The sequence below is a fragment of the Heterodontus francisci genome, chromosome 31 (assembly GCF_036365525.1).
Source record: "Heterodontus francisci isolate sHetFra1 chromosome 31, sHetFra1.hap1, whole genome shotgun sequence".
NCBI lineage: Eukaryota > Metazoa > Chordata > Chondrichthyes > Heterodontiformes > Heterodontidae > Heterodontus > Heterodontus francisci.
The window spans coordinates 42398019-42423505 of NC_090401.1; the positions used below are offsets into that span (position 1 = coordinate 42398019).

The 25487-nt window shown below is 42.5% G+C and overlaps 1 protein-coding gene across 3 annotated transcripts in view; it reads right to left on the reverse strand.

Annotated features, from left to right (window-relative positions):
• Positions 1 to 25487, reverse strand: part of LOC137347195 (mannosyl-oligosaccharide 1,2-alpha-mannosidase IA-like) — a 220230-nt gene that overhangs the window by 101517 nt on the left and 93226 nt on the right. For all 3 annotated transcript variants that reach the window (XR_010968907.1, XM_068011410.1, XM_068011409.1), the window contains exons 5-6: positions 21016 to 21110; positions 15891 to 16014 (exon numbers count right to left, since the gene is read on the reverse strand). Coding sequence is in view for 2 of the 3 variants with exons in the window: in XM_068011410.1 (XP_067867511.1) it covers positions 15891 to 16014; positions 21016 to 21110 (219 nt within the window). In the remaining variant the exon portion in view is untranslated. The remainder of the gene's footprint in view (positions 1 to 15890; positions 16015 to 21015; positions 21111 to 25487) is intronic.

Genomic DNA, 25487 nt, shown 5'->3' on the forward strand with positions numbered 1-25487 from the left:
CTCATAGATACCCAGTTTTGCATTGCTAGATCTGTTCGAAATCTATCCCATTCAGCCCGGTGATAGTATCACACAACACGATGGACGGTATCCTCAATGTGAAGGCGGGATTTCGTCTCCACAAGGACTGTGCGGTGGTCACTCCTACCAATACAGTCATGGACAGATGCATCTGCGGCTGGCAGATTGGTAAGGACAAGTTCAAGTATGTTGTTCCCTCGTGTTGGTTCCCCCACCACCTGCCGCAGACCCAGTCCAGCAGCTATGTCCTTTAGTACTCGGCCAGCTCGGTCAGTAGTGGTGCTACCGAGCCACTCTTGGTGATGGACATTGAAGTCCCCCACCCAGAGTACATTTTGTGCCCTTGCCACCCTCAGTGCTTTCTCCAAGTGGTGTTCAACATGGAGGAGTACTGACTCATCAGCTGAGGGAGAGCAGTAGGTGGTAATCAGTAGGAGGTTACCTTGTTCATGTTTGACCTGATGCCATGAGACCTAATGGGGTCCGGAGTCGATGTTGAGGACTCCCAGTGCAACTCCCTCCCTACTGTATACCACTGTCCCGCCACCTCTGGTGGGACTGTCCTGCCGGTGGGACAGGACATATCCAGGGATAGTGATTGCAGTGTCTGGGACATTGTCTGTCAGGTATGATTCCGTGAGTATGACTATGTCAGGCTGTTGCTTGACTAGTCTGTGGGATAGCTCTCCCAATTTTGGCACAAGCCCCCAGATGTTAGTAAGGAGGACTTTGCAGGGTCGACAGGGCTCTGTTTGCCGTTGTCGTTTCCGGTGCCTAGGTCGATGCCAGGTGGTCCGTCCGGTTACATTCCTTTTTATTGCCTTTGTAGCAGTTAGGTACAACTGAGTGGCTTACTAGGCCATTTCAGAGGGCATGTAAGAGTTAACCACATTGCTGTGGGTCTGGAGTCACATGTAGGCCAGACCAGGTAAGGACAGCAGATTTCCTTCCCTAAAGGACATTCGTGAACCAGATGGGTTTTTACAAGAATCGACAATGGTTTCATGGCCATCATTAGACTAGCTTTTAATTCCAGATTTATTAATTAAATTCAATTTCACCTTCTGCTTAAGTGGGATTCAAACCCATTTCCCCAGATCAATACCCTGGGTCTCTGGGTTACTAGTCCAGTGATAATACCACTAGGCCACCGCCTCCCCCGAAGATTTCAAGAAACGTCTGAAAGCACTGGATGCAGCAAAGGCTATGGGCCCTGAAAACATCCTACCTGAAGACTTGTACTCCAGAACTAGCTGTACCTGTAACCAAGCTGTTCCATTCGAGCTTCAGCACTGGCATCTACCTGACTATGTAAAAAATTGCTGAGGTTTGTGCTGTCCACAAAAAGCAGGGCAAATCCATCCCAGCCAACTCACGCCTCATCAGTCTCCTCCCAATCATCAGCAAAGTAATGGAAGGTGTCATCAAAAATGTTATCAAGCAAAACTTACTCATGTTACGACCAAGGTGGGAGGAGGGCACTGTCTTTTCCAGTCTCACATCTCCACTCACAACATATATTTTAAAAATGTTACCAATTTGGTCAATCATATAATCTACTCATTATCTCAGAATAAAATACACCAACCAGGTTTCTTTAATAAACAACAAAATTATCAGTTCATTATCAAACAAGACTTATCCAGTAACGAAGCAAAGCAGTAACACACAGATTGAAATATGAAAGTTCCCTTTTTAAATTCCCCACACACCCATATACTGAAAAAAATACAGAAGTTCTCTCTGCAGAGGTCTGTTACAAAAAAAATACTTTGGCCAAATACTTGCTAATTCTTGAAGAAAAAAAGAGAAGATATGGAAGGAGGTCAATTGCCCCTTTTGGTCTGGCATCCGGGTATATGGAGAGAAGTCACTGGGATCTTTTCTAAAGCAGTTCTTTTCAGGCAGCGTTCTTCCAGCTTCTCAGGAGAGAAACAGCACCAGGGATTTTAGCTCTCCCACACACTGGATCTTTGAGGGTTTCTTCAAAGAGGTAGAGAAAGAGGTGAGCTGGGTGGTTTATTTTTCCTTGGCAGGCAAAACTGTCTTCAAAACAGTTCACACCCCAACTGAACTGAAAACAATATCCAAACGCCAAACAGAAAGTCAACCTCCTGACCTTCATAAACCTTGACATGTGGCTTCTCTGTAGACATCTTCCCCAGGCCACCAAGTTTTCTGTTGCTTATTGAGCTTAAAACGCACGAGTTCCAGCACAGGTTGTTTTCAAACACATCTCAAGTGTCTTTTCAGTGAACTTGGTAAAAAAAAACATTCATGAAATCTTCTTAGTCTGAACACAAGTCCTCAAAAAAATTAAATATTAAAAAATGGAAGCACTTTCGTAACACCTCCATCCTTGGAGGAATGAAACACCATTTTTAAATGCATTTCATTACAAAGAGTAAAAAAAAGATTAAAAATATTGAAACACATTTACAAACTCTTTACCTGTAGCTAATACATTCATGAAATCTTCTCAGTTTTGACACAAGTCCTCAAAAAAATAAAATATTCCAAAATGGAAGCACTTTCATAACACTCACCAATAGCCTGCTCATCGATGCTCAGTTTGGGTTCCACCAGGGCTACTCAGTTCCAGATCTCATTAAAATCTTGGGCCAAACATGAACTAAAGAGCTGAATTCCAGAGGTGAGGCAATACTGACTGCACCTGACATTAAGACAGCTTTTCACTAAGCGTAATATCAAGGACAGCTGGCAAAATTGATGTCAATGGGAATCAGATGGAAAATGCTCTGTTGGTTGGAGTCGTACCGAGCACAAAGGAAGATGGTCGTGGCTGTTGGAGGCCAATCTCAGCTGCAGGAGTTCCTCAGGCCTAACTGTCTTCAGCTGCTTCATCAGTGACTTTCCCTCCATCATAAAGTCAGAAGTGGGTAAGTTCGTTGATGATTGCACAGTGTTCAGTACCATTTGCAACACCTTATATACTGAAGCAGTCCGTGCCCGCATGCAGCAAGATTTGGACAACATTCATGATTGGGTTAATAAGTGGCAAGTGACAATCACACTATACAAGTGCCTGGCAATGACCATCCCCAACAAGAGAGAATCTAACCATCTCCCCTTGACATTCAACAGCATTACCATCGCTGAATTTCACACCATCAACATCCTGGGGGTTATCATTGACCAGAAACTGAACTGGACCAGCAATATTAATACTGTGACTGCAAGAGCAGGTCAGAGGCTGGGAATTTTTTTTTTATACTCGTAATTCCAACTGGTTGGCACATTGAAAGTTCAGATAAAGAGTTATACATAAAATATTAACCAACCTTTCTTTTTCAAATCATGACCAATGTGTTGTGCGTGTTTTGTTCCAAATAAGAATGAAATACCGTGTAGCCTTTTGTGTCACAGTGAAAGTAATTTAAAGCATTTATGACAATAATACATAAACGTTTCATCCACAATTCACTAACTTAGTTTATCCCTCCAATAATTTGCTGCTTTGATTTCAACACTGAGCCCTAATGCATGCCAACAGGCACCTAATGTAATACAGTGAGGTGGAACAGTGGATCCTCATTACGGGTAAATTCCTGCTAAAGGAAAACTGCATTAAAAACTAAGTCTTGAAGTTGCGCTCAGAAATTATACAATTCCCTTTGTTCATTTATTTTAACTATTGGGTTATTGCATCCATTAAAATACTGGAAAAGGAAATTTCAGAATGTTGCATAAGTTCACTAAACAGCTGTACACTAACATTGCACACCCTGATTATAAGGCCTTAATGTTCTATCTATTTACCCCTCTAAGGCAAGAATATCCTTCCTCAGATAAGGAGACCAAAACATTGTTCTCAAGGCATGGTCTCACCAAAGCCCAATATAATTGCAGCAAGACTTAATTACTCTCATACCCCAACCCCTTAGCAATAAAGAAAAACACACTGTTTGCCTTCCCAATTGCTTACTGTACCTGCATGTTAACTTTCTATGATTTGTGTACAACGAAAGCCAAATCATTCTGTACTGATAATTCATTGTCTGCACTAGGAGCTGCTGGAGGGCACAGAGTGTGAAGGAGGAAGTTTGGTAAATGAGTGGATTTTAAACATTAATCTCTCTGAAGTCTAGTTTTCATTTTGTCTACTTTTAGCAATTAACTGAAATTACTGTTTAAGAGGCAAGTTAAGTTTCTTACAGTGTGAAACAGGGGTATACAAGCCGTAGGAGTTGCAGTTAGTTAATTATGTAGCTAGCATAAACTGGTTTCGGAGCTCTAGCAGAGCTCTAGCACAGCGGACACATCACTGATTTCAGAAAGTATAAATTCAGGGGAGTCTCAGTGCTGCTTGTCTGCCTTGAGTGCTGCTGGAGGGCACAGAGTGTGAAGAAGGGAGTTTGGTAAGTGAGGGAGTTCGGTAAGGAGGGGAAGCTCCTCAAGCCACAGACACTACAGACGTGGTTACCATGGATTACCATGGCATCCAGGAGCTCCCACATACTGCAACCGTGACACATCACCTGTCCTGCCATCTTTATTGTGTTAATATAATTAAATTTATTTTTTCTTAATTAATTTATAATTCGGCTCAGGATCATTGAGCTGGAGGCCGAGCTGCAGACACTGTGATGCATCAGGGGGGGGCAAGTTACCTGGACACTTTGTTCCAGAAGGCAATCACACCCCTTAGGATCAGGTCATCTGTTTTGGTCAGTGGTCAGGGACAGGACGGTGTGACTGTGAGTCAGGCAGGTAAGGGGAATTGAGAAGGTGAGAGTGGAAGAGCCTCAGCCCTTGCAATTGACCAACAAATTTGAGGTTCTTATAGCTTGGATGGACAAAAACGAGGGCTGTAGCATGGATGAGCAGACTGACCATGGCACCATGGTAGAGGAAGCTGTACAAGTGGGGGGAACAAAAAGGAAAGTAGTAGTAGCATGGGACAGTATAGTGAGAGGGACTGATACGGTTCTCTGCAGCAAAGAACGAGAGTCCAGAAGGCTGTGATGCCTGCCTGGTGCCAGGGTTCTGGACATCTGCTTCGGGTTGGAGAGGAACCTACAGTGGGAGGGGGAGGACCCAGTTGTCGTAGTCCATGTAGGTATCAATGACATAGGCAGGAGAAGGAAAGAGGTTTTGCATAGTCAATATGAAGAACTAGGCATCAAATTAAGCAGAACCTCAAAGGTAATAATCTCTGGATTATTACTGGGGAATAATCTGGGGATTACTGTACTAGGGAAAATGGTGGCTGTACCGTTGGGACGGTCTACACCTGAACCGTGCTGGGACCAGTGTTCTCGCAAGCCACATAACTAGGGAAGTAGAGAGGTTTTAAACTAAGTAGTGGGGGCAGGGATCAAATTTGGGAAGATGTGGTAAATAAAAGAGTAGAGAAAAGGCAAGAGAGAAAGGTATTAATGTGGGAAAAGATAAACAGATCGCGACAGGAAGGGATAGAGAGTACAAATCAACGAGTAAATCAGCAGACAAGGCTAGGGGTTACAAAAATAATAAAAGGACAAAAGTAAAGGCTCTGTATTTGAATGCATGCAGCATTCGAAACAAAACAGATGAACTGCAAGCGCAAATAGAAATAAATAAGTACGATCTGATAGCCAATACACAGACATGGCTGCAGGATGACATAGATTGGGACTGCGACGAAAACCACACCTGCCAAAATGAGACAAATTAATTTCGTCATATGGAACATTATTTTTGACTTGTTACTGGACTTGAAATAACTTGTTTAAAAAGACTATAACAGTGGCTGAAAACATGGCTACATATTTGCATTCTAAAAGACAGTTGCCTGAAGAAGACAATGGGAGTGCCTCCCTGATTCAATTTGCCAGATGGATTTTGATTGAGAAACATTGAATGTGTAAGACTCAGCATTCCACCACCCCCCCCCCCCCCCCCTCCACCACCCCCGAGAGTGTCTGCTGAGCTTGAAGGAATCCACAAAATCCCACAGGCGAGACTGCTCTAAATAAGAAGCTAGTCACATGACTAACCTGCTGGCAACCTGGGGGTTGTTTGAATTGTGCCACACAGAAAGGAAGAGACAGCAATTTGAAGACAACAGAGAAGGAAGGTCTCTCCCTGTCTCTCTCACACAAAGTTCCAGGGACCCACGGAAGTAACTGAAGCCCCAAGGCAGAAGACCAGCGAAACAAGTTTGAAAGTGTACACTGGGTCCCAACGGGAACTGCAAGACTTAACTTCAATCAAAGTCTTTACATTCAACTCAAAACCAGTAACTGAACTCCACTATTACTTCAAACCTTTCCCCTTCTTTCTCCTCCTCTGTCTCTATCTGCGTGTGTGTTTATCGCGTATGCATGCTAACGTGGTTGTGTTGCATATGTTTAGTAGTTTTAATTGAATTAGAGTTTTAAGGTTAATAAACTTACACCTTTCTTGTTTAAATCTGAGAAAACCTGTCTGGTTGATTTCTTTGCCATTACAGAGCAGTGAGCAAAGACTCACTGAGAGGGAAGCTAAAACACAATGTTTTAAAAGTTAAGCCCTGTTACGGGCAAACCAGGAAGAGGCTGAGAGCAGGAGCCCCAGACCCCTTTCTCACCTGGTCGCAACAGGCCGGAATATTGAAGGATACATGACATTTAGAAAGGAAGCTAGGAAAAGATGGTGGGGTGGCTCTGTTAATTAATGATGGTATTAGCACAATAGAGAGGGATGACCTAAGTTCAGGAAACCAGGATGTAGAAGCAGTTTGGGTCGAGATGAGAAATGATAAAGGCAAGAAGTCACTCATGGGAGTGGTGTACAGGCCCCCTAACAGTAACCAAACAGTAGGATGGGGTATAAAGGATGAAATAATGGGTGCTTGTGAGAAAGGTACAGCGATAATCATGGGGGATTTTAATCCACATATAGACTGGAAAAATCAGATGGGCAAAGGTAGCCTTGATGAGGAGTTCATAGAATGCTTTCGGGATAGTTTCTTAGAACAGCACGTCCTGGAGCCAACCAGACAGCAGGCTTACTGGACCTGGTATTGTGCAACGAGACAGAATTAATTGATGACCCCTATGCAGTAGTGATCATAATATGAGTGAATTTGATATTCAGTTTGAGGGAGAGAAGAATAGCTCTAAGATGAGTATTTTAAACTTAAATAAGGGCAATTATGAGGGCATGAAAGCAGAGCTAGCTAAAGTGAACTGGCAAAGTAGGTTAAGGTGTCGGTCAAAAGAGATGCAGTGGCAAACATTTAAGGGGAAATTTCAGAATACACGGGATACATTCCAACGAGAAAGAAAAATTCCAAGGGGAGGACCCACCATCCGTGGTTAACTAAAAAAGTTAAAGCCAGTATCAAACTTAAAGAAAAAGCTTGCAATTGCGCAAAGATGGGTGGCAGGTCAGAAGATTGGACAGAATATAAAAAACAGCAAAGAACGACTAAAAGATTAATGGGGGGAAACATTAGAGTATGAGAGAAAGCTGGCTAGAAACATAAAAACAGATAGTAAGAGTTTCTATAGCTATTTAAAAAGGTAAAGAGTTAACAAAGTGAATGTTAGTCCAATAGAAAGTGAGTCTGAGGAATTAATAAGGGAAAATAAGGAGGTGACAGATAAATGGAACAGGTATTTTGCATCGGTCTTCAGCATAGAGGATACAAATAACATCCTAGAAATAGCTGCAAATCAGGAAATGGAAGGGAGGGAGGAACTCAAGAAAATTACAATCACCAGAGAAGTGGTACTGAGCAAATGGTTGAAGCTGCAGGCAGACAAGCTCCCGGGTCCTGATGGACATCATCTCAGGGTGTTAAAAGAAGAGACTAGTGAGATAGTTCATGCGTTGGTTTTAATTTTCCAAAATACTCTAGATTCAGGGAAGGTTCGATTAGATTGGAAAATAGAGAATGTAACTCCTTTATTCGAAAAGGGACAGAGACAGAAAGCAGGAAACTACAGGCCAATTAGCCATCTGTCATAGGGAAAATGTTAGAAGCTATAAAGATGTTATTAGCAGGGCACTTGGAAAAATTCAAGAAAAATGCAAGATAATCAGGCAGAGTCAACATGGTTTTGTGAAAGAGAAATCATGTTTTACCAATTTATTGGAGTTCTTTGAAGAAGTAACATGTGCTGTGGATAAAGGGGAACCGGTGGATGTACTATACTTGGATTTCCAGAAGGTATTTGATAAGGTTATTGCGGAAAATAAAAGCTCATGGTGTAGGGGGTAACATTTTGGCACGGATAGAAGATTGGCAAGCTAACAGGGAACAGACAGTAGGCATTAATGGTTGCCAAGATGTAACGAGTCGTGTGCCACAGGAATCAGTGCTGGGGCCTCAACTTTTTAAAATTTATATAAATGATTTGGATGAAGGGACCGATGATATGGTGCTAAATTTGCTGATGACACAAAGACAGGTAGGAAAGTAGGTTGTGAAGAGGACATAAGGATGCTGCAAAGGGAGATAAAGGGAGTGGGCAAAGATCTGGCAAATGGAGTATAATGTGGGAAAATGTGAAATTATCCATTTTGGCAAGAAGAATAAAAACAAAGCATATTATGTAAATGGAGAGAGCTTGTAGAGTTGTGAGATGCAGAGGGATCTGGGTGACCTAGTGCATGAATCGCAAAAGGTTAGTATGCAGGTACAGAAAGTAATTAAGAAAGCTAATAGAATGTTAATGCTTATTGTGAGGGGAATTGAATACAAAAGTAAGGAGGTTATGCTTCAGTTATACAGGGCATTGGGGAGATCACATCTGGAGTACTGTGTACAGTACTGGTCTCCTTATTTAAATAAGGGTGTAAATGCGTTGGAAGCAGTTCAGAGAAGGTTTCCGAGACTAATACCTGGAATGGGCGGGTTGTCTCATGAGGATAGGTTGGACAGGCTAGGTTTGTAGCTGCTGGAGTTTAGAAGAGTAAGAGGCGACTTGATTGAAACATATAAGATTCTGAGAGTCTTGACAGGGTGGATGAGGAAAAGATGTTTCCTCTTGTGGGAGAATCTAGAACTAGGGGTCACTGTTTAAAAATAAGGGATTGCTCATTTCAGACAGATGAGAAGAAATTTTTTCTCTCAGAGGGTTGTGAGTCTTTGAAACTCTTCTTCAAAAGGCGGTGGAAACAGAGTCTTTGAATATTTTTAAGGCAGAGGTAGATAGATTCTTGATAAGCAAGGGGGTGAAAGGTTATTGGGGGTAGGTGGGAATGTGAAGCTGAGGCTCCAATCAGATCAGCCATGATCTTGTTGAATAGCGGAGCAGGTTCAAGGTGCCGAGTGGCCTACACCTAATTCGTATGTTCCTATGCATGTGCGTACTGAGACCCCACAGTGCAGGACACCAGAGGAAGGTCCAAAGCCCCACCGTGCAGGACAATGCAGAAAAGGCCGAGGCCCCACGATGCAAGGGTCAAGGCCTCATGGTGCAGGACAATACAGGCAGGGCCAAGGCCCCATGGTGCAGGACAACACAGGAAGGGCCAAGGCCCCACAGTGAAGGACAGTAGGGGAAAGACTGAAGCCCCACAGTGCAGGACAACCACAGGAAAGGCTGAGGTCCCACGGTGCAGGACAGCACTAAAAATGAAATGAGTACAAGGGGACATTGCATAAATGAGGACCTACTGAATAGTTGACAAACGTTTGAGATTAAAAAGTCCACTGATTATAGGGCGGTACTGAGGAAAGGGTGGAATGTTCAAGGTTTTAGACTGTGTAAGAATGAATTAGTGTAGGAAAATACCTAACATATCCAGATTTCAGCACAGTGAGGAGGTAGTTTGTACAGGATGATGTGTTTGAAACAGGTGAAAGAAAGGAGGAAATTTCAGAGCAGCAATGTTAGTAAAATTGAGAAAGAGACATGACAGAAACTGCAATCTGCAGGCCTGATGCTTTTCCTAAATCCTGTCTGGATACAGGGATAAAAGTGATTCCAAGCTGCAAGATCCCATTCCAATTAATCCCGAAATGTAATAATCGTGCTGATGCCCCTCTCGGGCCTCCCCAATCCTGCTGATATGTGGTAAGGTTAAATTTGAAGCAAGAAAGTGCAAATGACACAAAGATTCTTGTCAATATTGGTGTGCATTTTGGCTGTTTGTCTGTGTAAGGTCCCAGGTGATTTTCCCTGTCATCAGTCATTCATGCTCCTTCTCCCTGTGCCATGCACTCCATATCCCAAGCTGGATCCTTTTGCTGATTGCAGATAATCAATGCTAATCTACTGTTTCCCCAACCTTCACATGCTGATCCTGCTTTAATTAGTCCCCTTCCTTCACACAGGAAGTCTTATTCTGCAACCTGCCTTTTTAATTTTGTTCCTTTGCCTCTCACCTTGTTAATGTAATTACTCAGCCCTTTGCCAGGCCTCCTTGCATTACCAATGAGCTCTGTGTCTCTTATACACTCGAAGGCTCGTTAATCCTCTGGGGATCTGGTGAGGGAAACAGTACTAAAATTCTGTCATTCTTTTATATAGTTGGTAGTTTCATTCTTTCAGGAAATTTCTCTATCTCTGCTGAAGACACTGACTCTCCCTGTGTACAGGTTCCACAGACACTGACTCTCACTGGGGTTCGAGTTCCACACACACTGAGTCTCAGTGGGGTAATCCTGCTCCTAATTCGTATGTTTGTATGGGGTAGGCAGGAATGTGGAGTCGAGGTTACCAATTCGATCAGCCATGATCTTACTGAATGGTGGAGCAGGCTCGAGGGGCCGAGTGGCAGGTGAATGCCAGCTATCCTGGCAGCATTCATGATTCTTTCATACTCTACTAGTCCTCTGCTTGACCTGTATTTGATCCAGCATGGCAAGCCATAGCCTGGCTACTTACATACATATGAACATATGAATTAGGAGCAGGAGTAGGTCTAGCACAGAATGAAAGAATCATGAATGCTGCCAGGATAGCTGGCATTCACCCGCGTGATGCACTATCTGTAGTCGCATACCAGCTGACCATTACGGAAATGGAATCCCTTTCTTTTGATGAATGTGGCCGAGTTCAGATGAGGAACATGCAAGGTAATGTGTATGCAGTCAATGGCACCCTGCAACATGGGAAGCCTACAATCCATGCAAAACCTTGTGCTCACTCCTTCTGCTTGTCTCTGACAAGAGGGAATGAGATGAATGAGGCTCTCTGTACAATGAGAAACACATTATAGCAGTGCACTGCAAACTGAGAGATGTTGCTTATATTTCCAGAAGTAGCCTGTAAAAAGCCAGTGGCATAAAAAATGAATATTGACAGTCCCAGGCAAGGTTGTACTTGCCCTGCTTTGAGGCAGCAGTTGTGGCTGCAACAGTTGATAAATTTCACTCACAACCTACTTGGAGAACTGAAGATATCTCAAGCACTGGTCATCAGTGAAGTTGAGGTAAGATTGTGGCTCCCCAAAGACTTTTGGCAGATATGGGGTCCTGATGAGTGTCCTTCTCCCCCTGCTTCTCTACTCTCTTCTTGCAGCTTATCCTGCTCTTCTTGGCCTCGCTTCATCCTCCCAGTCATGTTCAATTCCTAGAGGAACCCTACCAGACCACCCAAGTCTGGAAGCAAATTCTTTCAGCACAATATTTTAAATAACACAAAAAGTACAGCAAGATCAGCCAGACCACTCACTGTAAAGTAATTACTTAAACTTTAGTGAAGTATAGGAGAACTCCAAGAATGGGTACAATATCACGAGCAGTCAGAAGAAATAATCCAGCAACTAACCTTTAAATACTGCATGAACCCTTTAAGTAGCACTGGTTGGGTGGGGGGGGGGGTTGCTTTCATGACATTTAGCAGTGTGTTCAGCAAAATGGCAGCACCGGCTTCAAATCAGTGTTGCCAAATGATTGGCATCATCATCTCCCTTCTCTACATGGTGCCAGCGGTTGTCAAGCATGCGCATACAAACCCCTTTATCATCAAGCTGTCCTACACATTTTCTACAAACACATCTTGGACCCCATTTGAGTTTTAGTTGGCTGCATGGCACCTAAAAATGGGCACTACACTGCCTAATTTAATCCCCACAATCTTTTGGTTTAGAAATTAAACTCATATCCTGTTTTCCCTCTCAGATAAAACAACCTGAGTGCTTTTCATAGCAGAGCAAGGGATCTCTCCTGGTGTCCTTACTAACATTTATTAGTCACACTACACTAACTGGCATTAACAGACTATCTGATCATCTACCTCATTGCTGCTTGCGGAACTTTGCTTTGCACAAATTGGCTGCCACATTTCACTACATTACAACAGGGACTACATTTCAAAAGTACTCCACTGGCTCTGAAAAGCTTTAGGACATCCTGAGGTCATGAAAGGGAGTTAAATATGCAGGTTTTTTCTTTCTTATGCAATGTGAGATAGTAAAACGTTAATGGAACAGAGGAAAATGTAAAAATTATGAAAATTAATTGGAATGTAACAGTATTTAATTTGTCTTGAAATTCAATATATTATATTAGTTGAAAATTCATTCAAATTGGAAGTCTTAAATGGTAGAGGCCAAAAGGCCCACTTTGCTCTGCGGGTCGAATCTCAGGAAGAAAAAGTAACCAAATAGAGTCAAACATATTAAAAAAATCATGGTAAACTTGACAAAAATTCTTGAAAGGAAAGAGGCTAAACTGCAGGCCTGATTTTGGCAGTCTCCCATTGATGTGCACTGTTGATATGCCGTTAGTTATACCCCCAAGAATGGGCCATAATCAACTTCTGCCCCAACGTCTGTTAAAATAATGACCAAAGGAATTTCATACAAAGCATCATGTATTGTCTTTGTAGGCCAATTTATTATTATTAAATTTAGGGTTCCCTCAGCTCCCAGCAGGCAGCTGCACTTTTAGAGGAGAACACATTGGAAAAGTCAAGTCTAACTCCCCACTGGGAGTTCACTTCAATCTTTAACCGTTTTCCTTGACCTCTGATTTAATGCTATATATTAACTCAATGATTCTTTTGCTAACTTCATAATACAAATCAATTTTTGCAGCTCTTCCATGCAACATATCTCAAATTTGCTTAAACCCACATTAACCAAAATCATGAGCATCAACCATTAAAGATTCCATGCCAACTATTCAAAGATCTACGAATGCCTTGGCCCATATTCCTCACTCATTCAACACATCTGAATTGTTAATCATTCAATTCATCGCTGTATGTATCATCTTGCTGTGCACAAAATAGCTGTTGCATCTGCTCTTGAAACACTTATAACAGTTCAAACCACTGCACAGGATAAGGTAATATATAACTGAAAATCCTGTTTACTTAATCGTTGACATGACATGGAGCTACTGTTGTTTAGAATATGTGAAGCGAATTTCTATGCTTAAACATCGAGGGATAGAAGTTCCATGCCATTTTTAATTGAGGCAAGTAACTTTTTTGGCAGCAAAATGGGGCAGAAACTGTTTCCACTGGATTTCCATCCCAAAAATCAATCCTACTATATACCCTTGCACCATTTGGCCTTTCCTGCAATTTTCTACCGAATCATGAGTGACTTCATTTACATCAATTATGAAAGCCAGTGGCACTACAGTTTCCCGGTTTATACTCACAAAACACTTGGGGTGAGTTAAACTAAGAATGATAAGGCTGTTTCCAGGGTCGTCCAAGACAGACGTTAATGAGGAGCCTGAGAGTGTGGAGAGTTGCAATAGCAATTTCTGCATCTGGGAAACACTTTTTGCAGTGATTATTTTGGCATCCTGCCTACACACACCTGGATTTGCTTCTCAGTGCTTCTGTTAGGGTGAGACCACCGGGAGGTTTTCACCCTTCCACCTCACCCCCACTCACAGTCAGGACATCTCACATGCAGGAATGGCATTAACTCTGGGCATTATCCCTGTGCGCCATTATCATGGAAAACGCAGAAGAGCTGTGCAGGATAGAGCAAAGATGTGTCAGGTAGCATTCAAAGGATCATGGACCCCACTAGATATTATACCACTTCACAAAATATACAAACATGGCCATAAAAGGGCCTTACTAAGGAGATGTTTTTATAAAGTGTGTACTTCACCAAAGTGACAATTACTATAAGAATGCACAGTCACAGCTATCTGGGTGTCTGTGGTCATTATAGTGTCGACTGCACTCAACTTTTATGACATGAGGTCATTTTAGACAGCCACAGAGCAATCTCTGTAATATCAGCCAGGCTGCAGTATGGGCCTGCACTTTATAAGAGAGCTGAGGAACTGATCGACTTTAGCACAGAATCATAGAACGATACAGCACAGAAGGAGGCTATGTGGCCCAATCTGCCTATGCCCGCTCTTTGAAACAGCTATCCAATTTCCACCCTTGGTCTTTCCTCATAGCCCTGCAAATTATTCAATTCCTTTTGAAAGTTAATATTTAATCTGTTTCCACCCAGGCAGTGCATTCCAGGTCACAACTCACTGCATTATTTTCCTCTTATGTTGCCTCTAGTTCTTTTGCCAATTACTTTAATTCTGTCCTCTGGTTATTGACCCTTCTGTCACAGGAAACAATTTCTCCTTATTTACTCAATCAAAACGCTGTGTGATTTTGAACACCACTATCAAATCTTCCTTTAAACCTCTGTGCTCTAAGCCCAGCTTATCTAATCTCTCCATATAACTGAAACCTCTCATCCCTTGTACCATTCTAGTAGCAACATCCTTCCTAAAATGTAGTGTCAGTTGTGGCCCAGTTGGTATCTCATCTCTGAGTCAGAAGGTTGCAGGTTCAAGGCCAATTACATTGCATTACAACAGTAACTACATTTCAAAAGTACTCCAATGGCTGTAAAGTGCTTTGGAATATCCTGAGATTGTGAAAGACGCAATATAAATGCAAAACTTTCTTTTCTTTAAAGTGCGGTGCCTGGAATTGGCCACACTACTCCAGCTGGGGCCAAACCAGTGTTTTATAAACATTTAGCATAATTTTCCTGCTTTTGTACCCTATGCCTCTATTTATAAAACCAAGGATGTCATATGCCTTTTTAGCAGCCTTCTCAACTTATCCTGATACCTTCAAAGATTTGTGAATATTCACACTGGGTCTCTATTCCTGCACCCCTTTAAAATTGTACCATTTAGTTGTATTGCATCACACCACGGCAGCAGTGACATTGGACCATTTTTATGATGTTGCTGACACTACTAAAGTCCAGGGTCAATCGATGGCACCCACACTGCTTTGAAAGCTCCTACAAAAACCTGCTCATTTACTTAAATTGGAAATGCTTTCAGTCCCTGAACATACAGTTTGTGTGACAACATGCAAAAGATCCTACACATCAACACCAGTTATGCTGGAAGTTGCCATGGTGCTTTCCACTGCCCTGACCACTTCAGGGAAGGAAATTATATCAAGGGATGGCTTGGGCGTGACAAAGCCGAATCCCTACTCACAAGGATAATGACTCCACTGAAAATGGCCTGAAGATCAAAGGATCTCTATCTTTGAGCCACATACCCCAAACAGAGCTGTCATCGGGGAACCAACAGGGATCATTTCATTGCTTAGACAGGTCTGGGAGGAGCTCTGCAGTATGCCACACATAGCCTGCTGTGTCCTTCAAAACCTTGCACTTGGACATTTTTGAGAAGGCAACTGTAACTACTCTGGAGGCAGAATTACATGGAAGAGAGCGCCATGACAACTTTCAATCACAAAAGATTCATACAGAAATACCAGCTGGGGTTTTATGCTTATTCGCTCCTGAGATTTCCCAACAAATAAGTGTAGAATTGGAAAACCCCAGCCTCAGGAGTATCAGTGCTGAAAGCATGTGTTGGTATTACACTGTAGTGTAGAGTCTGAAATAGAATTACTGAAACTTGACTATAAAATGCAGAAAGTTTGAAGACGTATGATTGCCAGTTTGTCTTGATTTACCTTTTCAGCAAACTTTGGATTGCCTGACACCTCACTTAGGTGCACGAATTCCAGGTGTAAGGTGCCAAACTCTGCCAGAATGCTACTTCCTCCTGAGGCCCAGCCCCAGTTCCGACCAACTCCACTGCAAAACACACATATGAGAGTCTTAATGTTGCCATTTAGGAAGAAGCTATGATCCAACCTACACCAATGCAAAACATTAGCAAAGGCACCTACTCAGAGAGATTTACTGGAACACAACACAATATTAAGATTTTTGAACAAACCATAAATAAGTCAAAAACAAGTGGAAGTATTTTTAATGGGGTAATTGTCCTCTCTTCTTTGCTAGGGAAACCACAAGCAGGTAGAATCATAGAAATTTACAGCACGGAAGGAGGCCATTTGGTCCATCATATCTGCGCTGGCTGACAAGTAGCCATTCAGCCTAATACCATTTTCCAGCTCTTGGTCTGTAGCCTTGTAGGTTGTGGCACTTCAAGCACATATCCAAGTACTCTTTAAATGTTATGAAGATTTATGTCTCTACCACCCTTTCAGGCAGTGAGTTCCAGATCCTCACCATCTACTGGGTGAAAGAATTTCCCCTTGAATCCCCGCTATAACTCCTACCCTAAACCTATGCCCCCTGGTTATGGATCCATCAACCACGGCGAATAGGGCCTTCCTATCCACTCTATCTAGACCCCTCATAATTTTATACACTTCACTTAGGTCTCAGCTCAGCCTCCTCAGTTCCAAAGAAAACAACCATAAGCCATCCAATCTTTCCTCATAACTAAAATTCTCCAGTCCAAACAACATCCTCGTGATCTCCTCTGAACTCCAACTGGTGCAATCAAAGCTTTCCTTTCATGTGGTGACCAGAACAGCACACAGTACTCCAGCTGCGGCCTAACTAGTGTTTTATACAGTTCTAGCATAACCTCCCAGCTCTTATATGCTATGCCTCAGCTAAAAAATACAAGTATCCTGAATGACTTCTTGACCACCATATCTCCCTTTCCAGTCACCTTCAAGGATCTGTGGGCATGTACTTCAAGGTCTCTTCCTCTACACTTCTCCTCAGTATGCTACCATTTATTGTGTATTCCCTCGTCTTGTTGGCCTTCCCTCACACTTTTCTGGAGTGAACTCCATTTCCCACTGTTCTACCTACCTGACTACTGCATTGATATCTTCCTGCAGTCTACAGCTTTCTTCTTCATTATCAACTACACAGCCAATTTTGAACTGTCTGCAAACTTCTTAATCATACCCCCTGCATTCAAGTCCAAATCATTGATATATACCACAAAAAGCAAGGGATCTAATACAGAACCCTGCAAAACCCCAATGGAAACAGCCTTCCAGTCACAAAACACACATTGATCAATATTCTTTGCTTCCTGCCTCTGAGCCAATTTTGGATCCAACTTGACACTTTGCCTTGCATCCCATGGGCTTTTTCTTTCAGTCTGCCATGTGGGACCTTATCAAAAGCCTTGCTAAAATCCATATAGACTATATCAAATGCACTACCCTCACCGACCCTCCTTGTTACCGCCTCAAAAATTCAATCATTAGCCATACACGACCTTCCCTTAACAAATTCATACTGACTGTCTTTCATTAATCTGTGCCTTTCTAAATGAAGATTTATCCTGTGCCTTGGAATTTTTTCCAATAATTTTCTCACCACTGAGGTTAGGGTGACCGGCCTGTAAATTACTTGGTCTATCCCTTTCTCCCTTTTTAAACAATGGTACAACGTTAGCTGTCCTCCAGTCCTCTGACAGCACAACTGTAGCCAGAGAGGATTGGAAAATGATGGCCAGAGCCTCCGTTATTCCTTCTCTTGTTTCCCTTAACAGCCTAGGATACACTTCACCGGGCCTGGGTATTTATCCACTTTCAAAGAAGTTAACCCTTTAACACTTCCTCTCTCACTATGTTAATTTCATCTAACATTTCACACTCCTCCCCGATTGCAATGTCTGCATCATCCCTCTCTTTTGTGAAAACAGAAACCAAGTATTCATTAGTAATCATACCAACGTCCTCCTCCTCCACGCACAGGTTACCCTTACGGTCCCTAATAGGCCATATGCTTTGTTTAGTTTTCCTCTTGCTCTTTATTAATTCATAAAAACATCTTTGGGTTTTGCTTGATTTTGCTTGTTAATATTTTTTTACATGCCCTCTCTTTGTTTTCCTAATTTCCTTTTTAATTTCAACCCTATGCTTTTTATACTCCTCTAGGTTTTCTGCAGTATTGAACGCTCGGAATGTCATAAGCTTCCCTTTCTATCCTCTCCTTTAAGACCCTCGATATCCAGGGGACTCTGGATTTGTCTTTTTCTTTAAGGGAATATACTTGCTCTGAACCCTCACTAGCTCTTTGAATGCCTCTCACTGATCTGGCACAGATTTACCTTCAAGTAGCTGTTTCCAGTCCACTTTAACTAAGTCACATCTCAGCTTTGTAAAATTAACTTTTCCCCAATTGAGAACTTTTATTCCTGGTCTACCTTTGTCCTTTTTCCATAACTACCCTAAATCTAACTGAATTATGATCACTTGCACCAAAGTGCTGCTCAACTGATACCCCTTCCACCTGTCCAGCTTCATTCTCTAAAACTAAGTCCAGAACTGCCCCATTTCTTGTTGGGTATAGGGTAGACAGTGGCCATAAAAGGGACAAGAAAAAGCAGGCAACCAAATCACAAAATTGAAAAAAGTACAGTACAGCAGTAATTATAACAAAACAGTGGTGTGGTTGAGCTACATATGAAGAGAATGGAAGTGAGTTAGGATTACATTCATCCTGTATCTTCTTGCTTTACTCTATTTAATACCAATATACTATCAATGTTTAATGAACAGAAGCATTGTCACATCCTCTTATTGAAACAATAAAAAAATTCAGGAGAGCACAGAGTGGTGGGACTAATTTTACATTGCTCTAGCAAAGAGCAGGTACAGATACAATGGGAAGAATCACCTCTTTGTTAGGATGACCATATGTTCCCATTTTCTGTTAACAGTTTCCGAATAAGGTACTGTGTCCCCAGGCAAACTAAGTCCCTGGAAGAGTCCCCGGTTCACAAAACATCCCTAAATTATGAAAATGCTTTTATTTTTTTTTTGAGGACTCATGTTTTAGAATTGTGGAGATGGATTCACTGGAGGACTGAGTGATTCCATAAATACTGGATTTTGTTTTTTTTTAAAAAGGTCACCGGAAGAACTTTGGGACTTGAACTTTCTGTTTAAAAACAACACTTACTGGAACTCACATGTCTTCAGCTAAGTAAACAGCAAAAGCCTTGGTGACCAGGGGGAGAAGTGACATGTCAAGATCTTCTCCGTTTTCTTCAAGAATTAACAAGTATTTGGACAAAGTATTATTTTTTGTCCACATAAAGATATGGTGATGGATGGCAGATGAAGTATAATGTGGAAAGTGTGAAATTATCCACTTTGGTAGGAAGAATGGAAAATAAAAATATTCTTTAAAAAGGTGAAAGACTAGTGAATGTTAGGATTGAAAGGGATTTGGGTGTACTTGTATAAGAAACACAGAAAGACATGTAGATACAGGAAAACAATGAAGAAGGCAAATGGTATGTTGACATTCAATAGCATTACCATCGCTGAAACCCCGGCAATCAACATCCTGGGGGGTTACCATTGATCAGAAACTTAACTGGACTAGCCATATAAATACTGCAGCTACAAGATAGGTCAGAAGCTGGGAATTCAGCAGTGAGTAACTCATCTCCTCACTCCCTAATGCCTGTCCATCATCTACAAGGCACAAGTCAGGAATGTGATGGAATATTCTGTATTTGCATGGATGAGTGCAGCTCTAAGAACACTCAAGTAGCTCGACTCCATCCAAAACAAATCAGCCCGATTGACTGGCACACCATCTTCACCTTAAATATTCACACCCTCCACCACCGGGACACAGTGACAGTCGTGTGTACCATATAAAAGATGTGCTACAGCAACTCACCAAGTCTCCTTCAACAGCAGCTTCCAAACCCACAACCTCTAGCACTGAGAAGGATAAGAGCAGCAGATGCATGGGAACACCACCACCTACAAGTTCCCCTCCACGTCACACACCATTCTGACTTGGAACAATATCACTGTTTCTTCACTGTCGCTGGGTCAAAATCCTGGAACTCTCCCCTTAACAGCAGTGTGGGTATACCAACACCACATGGACTGTAGCGTTTCAATAAGGCAGCTCACCACCACCTTCTCAAGGGCAAGTAGGGATGAGCAATAAATGCTTGTACTGCCGGCAATGCTCAAATCCCAAGCAAGGGTTGTATGACTGATTTCTGCACTTATCTGGAGGGATTGAGTGGAGTTAGAGACTAATTTGTACAATGTCAGAACATGGTCACTTGGAGGTGAAGGGTGATAGTGGATGGAGATTGGTTAGGCTGCTGATCAAGGATAAAGTGGAGGACAGGCAGGCCATCCTGGTGGGGAATGGAGGTGTTGAGAGAATGGATGTCCATAGTGAAAAGGAGATATTAGGTCCAGAAAACTGGAATTGGTTGAAGTGGCAGAGGGTGTCAGATGAGTTGCAGATGTACGTGGGATGGAGTGGCCAAGCAGAGATAAAAATGGAGTTGTGATAAAAGGAAAAAGTTCTGTGGGGAAGGTGCAGGTTAAAATGATCTGCCTAATGGGACAGTCGTGTTTGTGGTTTTTGGGGAGTATATAGAAATGGGCTATGTGGGGTTGGGGGACTATGAAAGTGGAGGTTGTTGAGGAGGAAGATCTCCAGAGATGAAGTCAGTGATGCTCTGGGAGAAGATGGTTTGACAGTCAGTAGTGGGATCATGGTCTAGAGGAGGTAGGAGGAGTTGTTAGAGAGTTGTCGTGTATGAATGGCAAGTTGGAATGTGATGCAATATACACTCTCATTCCAACTGCTTGCATTGTAGCAAATGATGTGAAATCATCAACCATTCACACTGAAAATTCCATTTTCTTTTAGTTATTTCAGGAAAAAAGGGCTGAGATATCTTTTGAGGATGGTGTAATGGTATTAAGTACTTATTATTTTAATAAATGCAACTCACCTTGAGAGTATTCTACTTGAATTAGGATATCTTACCTGCGAAGATTTATCAAGGCCCAGGGGATGCCTGTGGGGGTGTTAAATGCTGGCAGTAACTTCTCTCCTAATTCAATTGCTTTCATCTTGAATAACTGCAACAGAGAGAACACAATAATTGACACTACGGTACAAAAATTCAAAAAATTGCTTGAAGATAATACAGACATCTTTTGCAGTTTTGAAGTACACTATTCTAAAGATTGCACTGACTGACCCATTCAAACTTTTTGTTGTACAACAGCGGTCCATAGACAATAGACCCTTCGCCTTATTTTTGGGCAGAGTCAACATCCTTCACTTATACTTGCTGTTCTTTCATGGGAAGTGACGGCAAGAGGAAGGTTCCTTCCAAATGCATTAGTGATACTGTGGGAATAGGTATGGAAGTTGTAGCCTCTGAATTTTCATTTGGTGATAGAAATGTGCACCCGCAGGTGTGACCGTCGTCACAGAATGGTGATGCCCCAAATAAGGATACGTAATATACACAGCAAATTAAAGAACTCAGTCCCTCTCTCTCCCTTATTGCTCTGCTGTATTTGTAATGCTGTTTCCCTTCCTCGCTTTCCTTTTTTAATTCTGTTTCTTCTCTCTCCCAACTCTTCATTTTGTTTCTTTGCCACCCTCTTCTACTTCTCTGTCTTCTTCTTTTGGTATCGCTGACAAAGCCAACATTTATTGCCCAACCCCAAATGCTGTTGAGAAGGTAGTTGTGAGCTGCCTTCTTGAAACGCTGTAGTCCGCGTGGTGAAAGTCAAGGTGTGGCCGGGAAAGGGAATAGCGAAAGCTGCAGATTACATTGTGGTAGGGGTTTCAGAGAAATTGTGACCCTCAGCAGCTCACTTCCCATCCCTTCCCACAATCCCTTGTCTTTCCAAAACTCCTGCTGCATCCCTGACCCCGTCACCCCACTCCTTCCTTTCCTATTTCCAGCTTCACTCCCATCAATACACTAACCTCTTACCCTCTGAACTACCCTCATGACCCATGTTCTCCTCTGCTCCTTGCTCTGCTGTCACTCACCTTACCAATAATCTAATATTCACTACTCCGCACTCTAACTTGCTCCCCAAGGGGCAGGCGCTGAGAGGCCAGAGGCCTCCTCACTCTCAACCTGTCTCCCTTGTTGCTGCCTATATGTTTCCCTTGAAGATATGAAAAGGCATAAGAAACATGAGATTTATCAAGTTAGCAATTCAGCGAGGAATGCAGTAGCAATAAGAGACTCGCAGGAGACATGGACATGATCCTTTGCAGTCAAGACCAAGAGTTCGAAATGCTTTGTTACTTCCCAGATGATAGGATAACAGATGTTTCAAGAAGACCAGAAAAGATTACACAAGAAGGGCAACCAATCATTATGGTCCATATAGGAGCCAACAATACAAGAAAGGAAAGGCCTGGAGTCCTACAAAAGACGTTTTGTAGATTAATAAATTGATTTCGGAGCAGGCCTAATCTCCTGATTACTTCCCCAGCCATATGTTAGACAGGAAAGGATAGAAAAATGGGCAGCTCAACAGGAGATTAACGGGTAGCGCCAGGAAGAGAGTTTCAGTCTTATGGGGCACTGGCATCAGCTCTACAGAAGATGAAAGCTATTTGGCAAGAATATGCTACATCTGAATGGGAAGGAACCAGTGAACCAATAAAACAGATAAACAAGAAAGTAAAGAGTCATTTAAACTAGGAAGACGGGGACAGGGAAAATAAAAGTAATCAGAATGAATAAACAAAGAAGACAGAATAGGATAAGATAAATATATGAATAAAAGAATTTTGCCAAAAGGATAGCATGCAGAAGAAGTAAAGGGAGTACAGAGAAAAATCAAATCAACCAGCTTCAAGCAGGAAAAAGACTGAGATAAAGAAAGCAGGGGTTGAAATTGGTCCCTGTTGCATCTGTTTTCCAAGGGAATAAAGGGAGGAAAATACCACTTTTGTAGGACTATATCCACATGCCAAGGACTACTGAAACACGTCTGATCCTTGTTGGGTTGGGCGATTTTTGAAGTGTCCCCGGTGGCTGCCTAAAAAGGCATAGGTTTATGAGGGGCCTAATAGCAGTTTTTGCCCCACTCTGCCTAATTACACTATGCTGAACCTGTCCACTTAAGATTCCTATCATGGATATGACCTAGCAAGCAGCTGCCACCAAAAAGTGAAGTAAAAAATATATTCAAACTTGGTATGGAGATCACCTCCGGGTTCGACAGCATTCCTAAGAGTCGCTGCCAGTACCCCTCCTGTTTTTTTCACACATCTCCCAGGAATTACTGAAGCCCAAAGTTCATCCCTTGGAAATGGGTGAGTTGCCTATGGAGACACCACAGGTACTGGCAGCTGCCCCAAAGCCTTCAAATGAAGTCCAAGGCCAATTAAGTTCATGCATCCAGTTATGGACTGATACAGGGCTAAGGCGCATTGAAAATGAGCCATGTTCAATTTCTACACAGAGTGTTCGTTTGAAGAAATCAAGAGAACAGTAGCTTTAGATATGAACAAAAAAACGAAGTCCTTGTGTTGCAATACTCAGACCAGGAAATAAATTAACTGCAATTATGGCACACAAAAGTATAGATTAAATAGAACACAAAAACTAAATACTGCGTATCCTGGAAATTTGAAATAAAGATAGAAAATGCTGTAAATAAGCAGTAGGCCAGGCAGCATCTGCAGAGAGGGAAGCAGAATTAACGTTTCAGATTTCATTTAACCTTTCATCAGAACTGGAAGATGTTGGAGAGTTATCAGGTTTTAAGCATGTACAGAGGCAGGGAAAGGAGGAAGGGGAAGAAAGAACAAAAAGGGAAGTCTATAAGGTGGAAGGTAGGAGTGATTAAATGACAAAAGGAATGATGGTTCAATGCAAAAGACAATGGGACAGGTAAAGAAACATAAGATGGGTCTTGAGAAGCTGCAAATGACAAAAGCAGAATAATTCCCAATATCTGCTGTCCAAAGAAATGGGAGCAGTGGTTGTGATCTGAAATTGTTGAACTCAATGTTGACTCTGGAGGCTGTAAAGTGCCTAATGGAAAGATGATGCGCTGTTTCTCGAGCTTCCACTGGGCTTCAGTGGAGCCCAGGGAGGTCAGAGTTGAACTGAGGCACAGAATTAAAATGACAAACAACTGAGCAATCGCATTGTGAGCAAAAAATATAGTATACCAAACTCAAAGCAGTACAAGTAAATTGCTATTTCACCTGGGGCACTGGATGGTGGGAAATGAAGAGGTAAAAAAGAGGTGTTGCATTTCTTGCACTTACACCGGAAGGGGCCATGGGAAAGGGAGGGGGTATAAGGGATGCTTGAAGAGTGGAGTAGAGTATTAAAGAGGAAACAGTCCCTTCATAATGCCGAAAGGAGAGGGGAGGGGAAGATGTGTTTGGTGGTGGCATTATGCTGGAGCTGGAGGAAATGGCAGAGGATGATCCATTGAATCTGGAGGCTAGTAGGGTAGAAAGCGACAACAAGAGGAACCCTATTGTGGTTCTGAGATGGAGGGGAATGGGCGAGAGCAGAAGTGCAGGAAATGGAATGGACACAGGCCCTGTCAATTATGGTGGAACGGACTCCTCTGTTGAGGAAAAGGGAAGACATATCGGAAACACTGGTTGGAAGATGTCATTGTCAGAACAAACGTGAAGGAGATAGAAAAACTTGGAGAATGGAATGGAGTCCTTACACGAAGCATGGCATGAAGAAGTGCAGTTGAAGCAGCTGTGGGAGTCAATGGGCTTACAGCAGATATTGATCAACAGGATATCCCCAGAAATGGAGATAGAGAAATTGAAGAAGGGAATGAGCCAGAACAAGACCATATGAAGGTAATGGAAGGGTGGAAACTGGAAGCAAAATTGATGGAATTAACCAGTTTGGGGCAAGAGCAGGAAGCAGCACTGATACAGGTATCAATGTACCAGAAAAGGAAGTGAGGGAGGGGACCTGAGTAGGATTGGGACAAAGTATGTTGCACCTATTGCATGAAAAGACAGGCACAGCTAGTGCCCATATGGGTTCCCATAGCAACACCTTTATTTGGAGGAAGTGGGTAGAGTCAGAGGAGAAGTTATTCACTGTAAGAACAATTTCAGCCAGGTAGGGGAGGGTTATGACGGATAAGGACTAGTTGGCACCATTCAAGGAAGATGTGGAGGGCCCTGGTGGGGGATGGAAATGCTGAGGCACTGGGCACCCATGGTGAAAAGGGGACAATTAGGGCTAGGAAACTGTTAAAGTGGTGGAGTGCATCAGAAGAGTTGTGGATGTAAGTGAGGAGAGACCGGACAAGGAAGAAAGAAGAAAAAGAGTTGAGATAGCAAGAAATAAGTTCTTTGGGGTAAGAACAGGCTGATGGGTCCACCAGAGCAGTCTTGTTTATGGATCTTGTGAAGGAGTTAAAAGTGGGCTGTGCAGGATTGCGGGACCATGAGGTTGGAGGTTGGAGGCTGTGGCGGGAAGATCT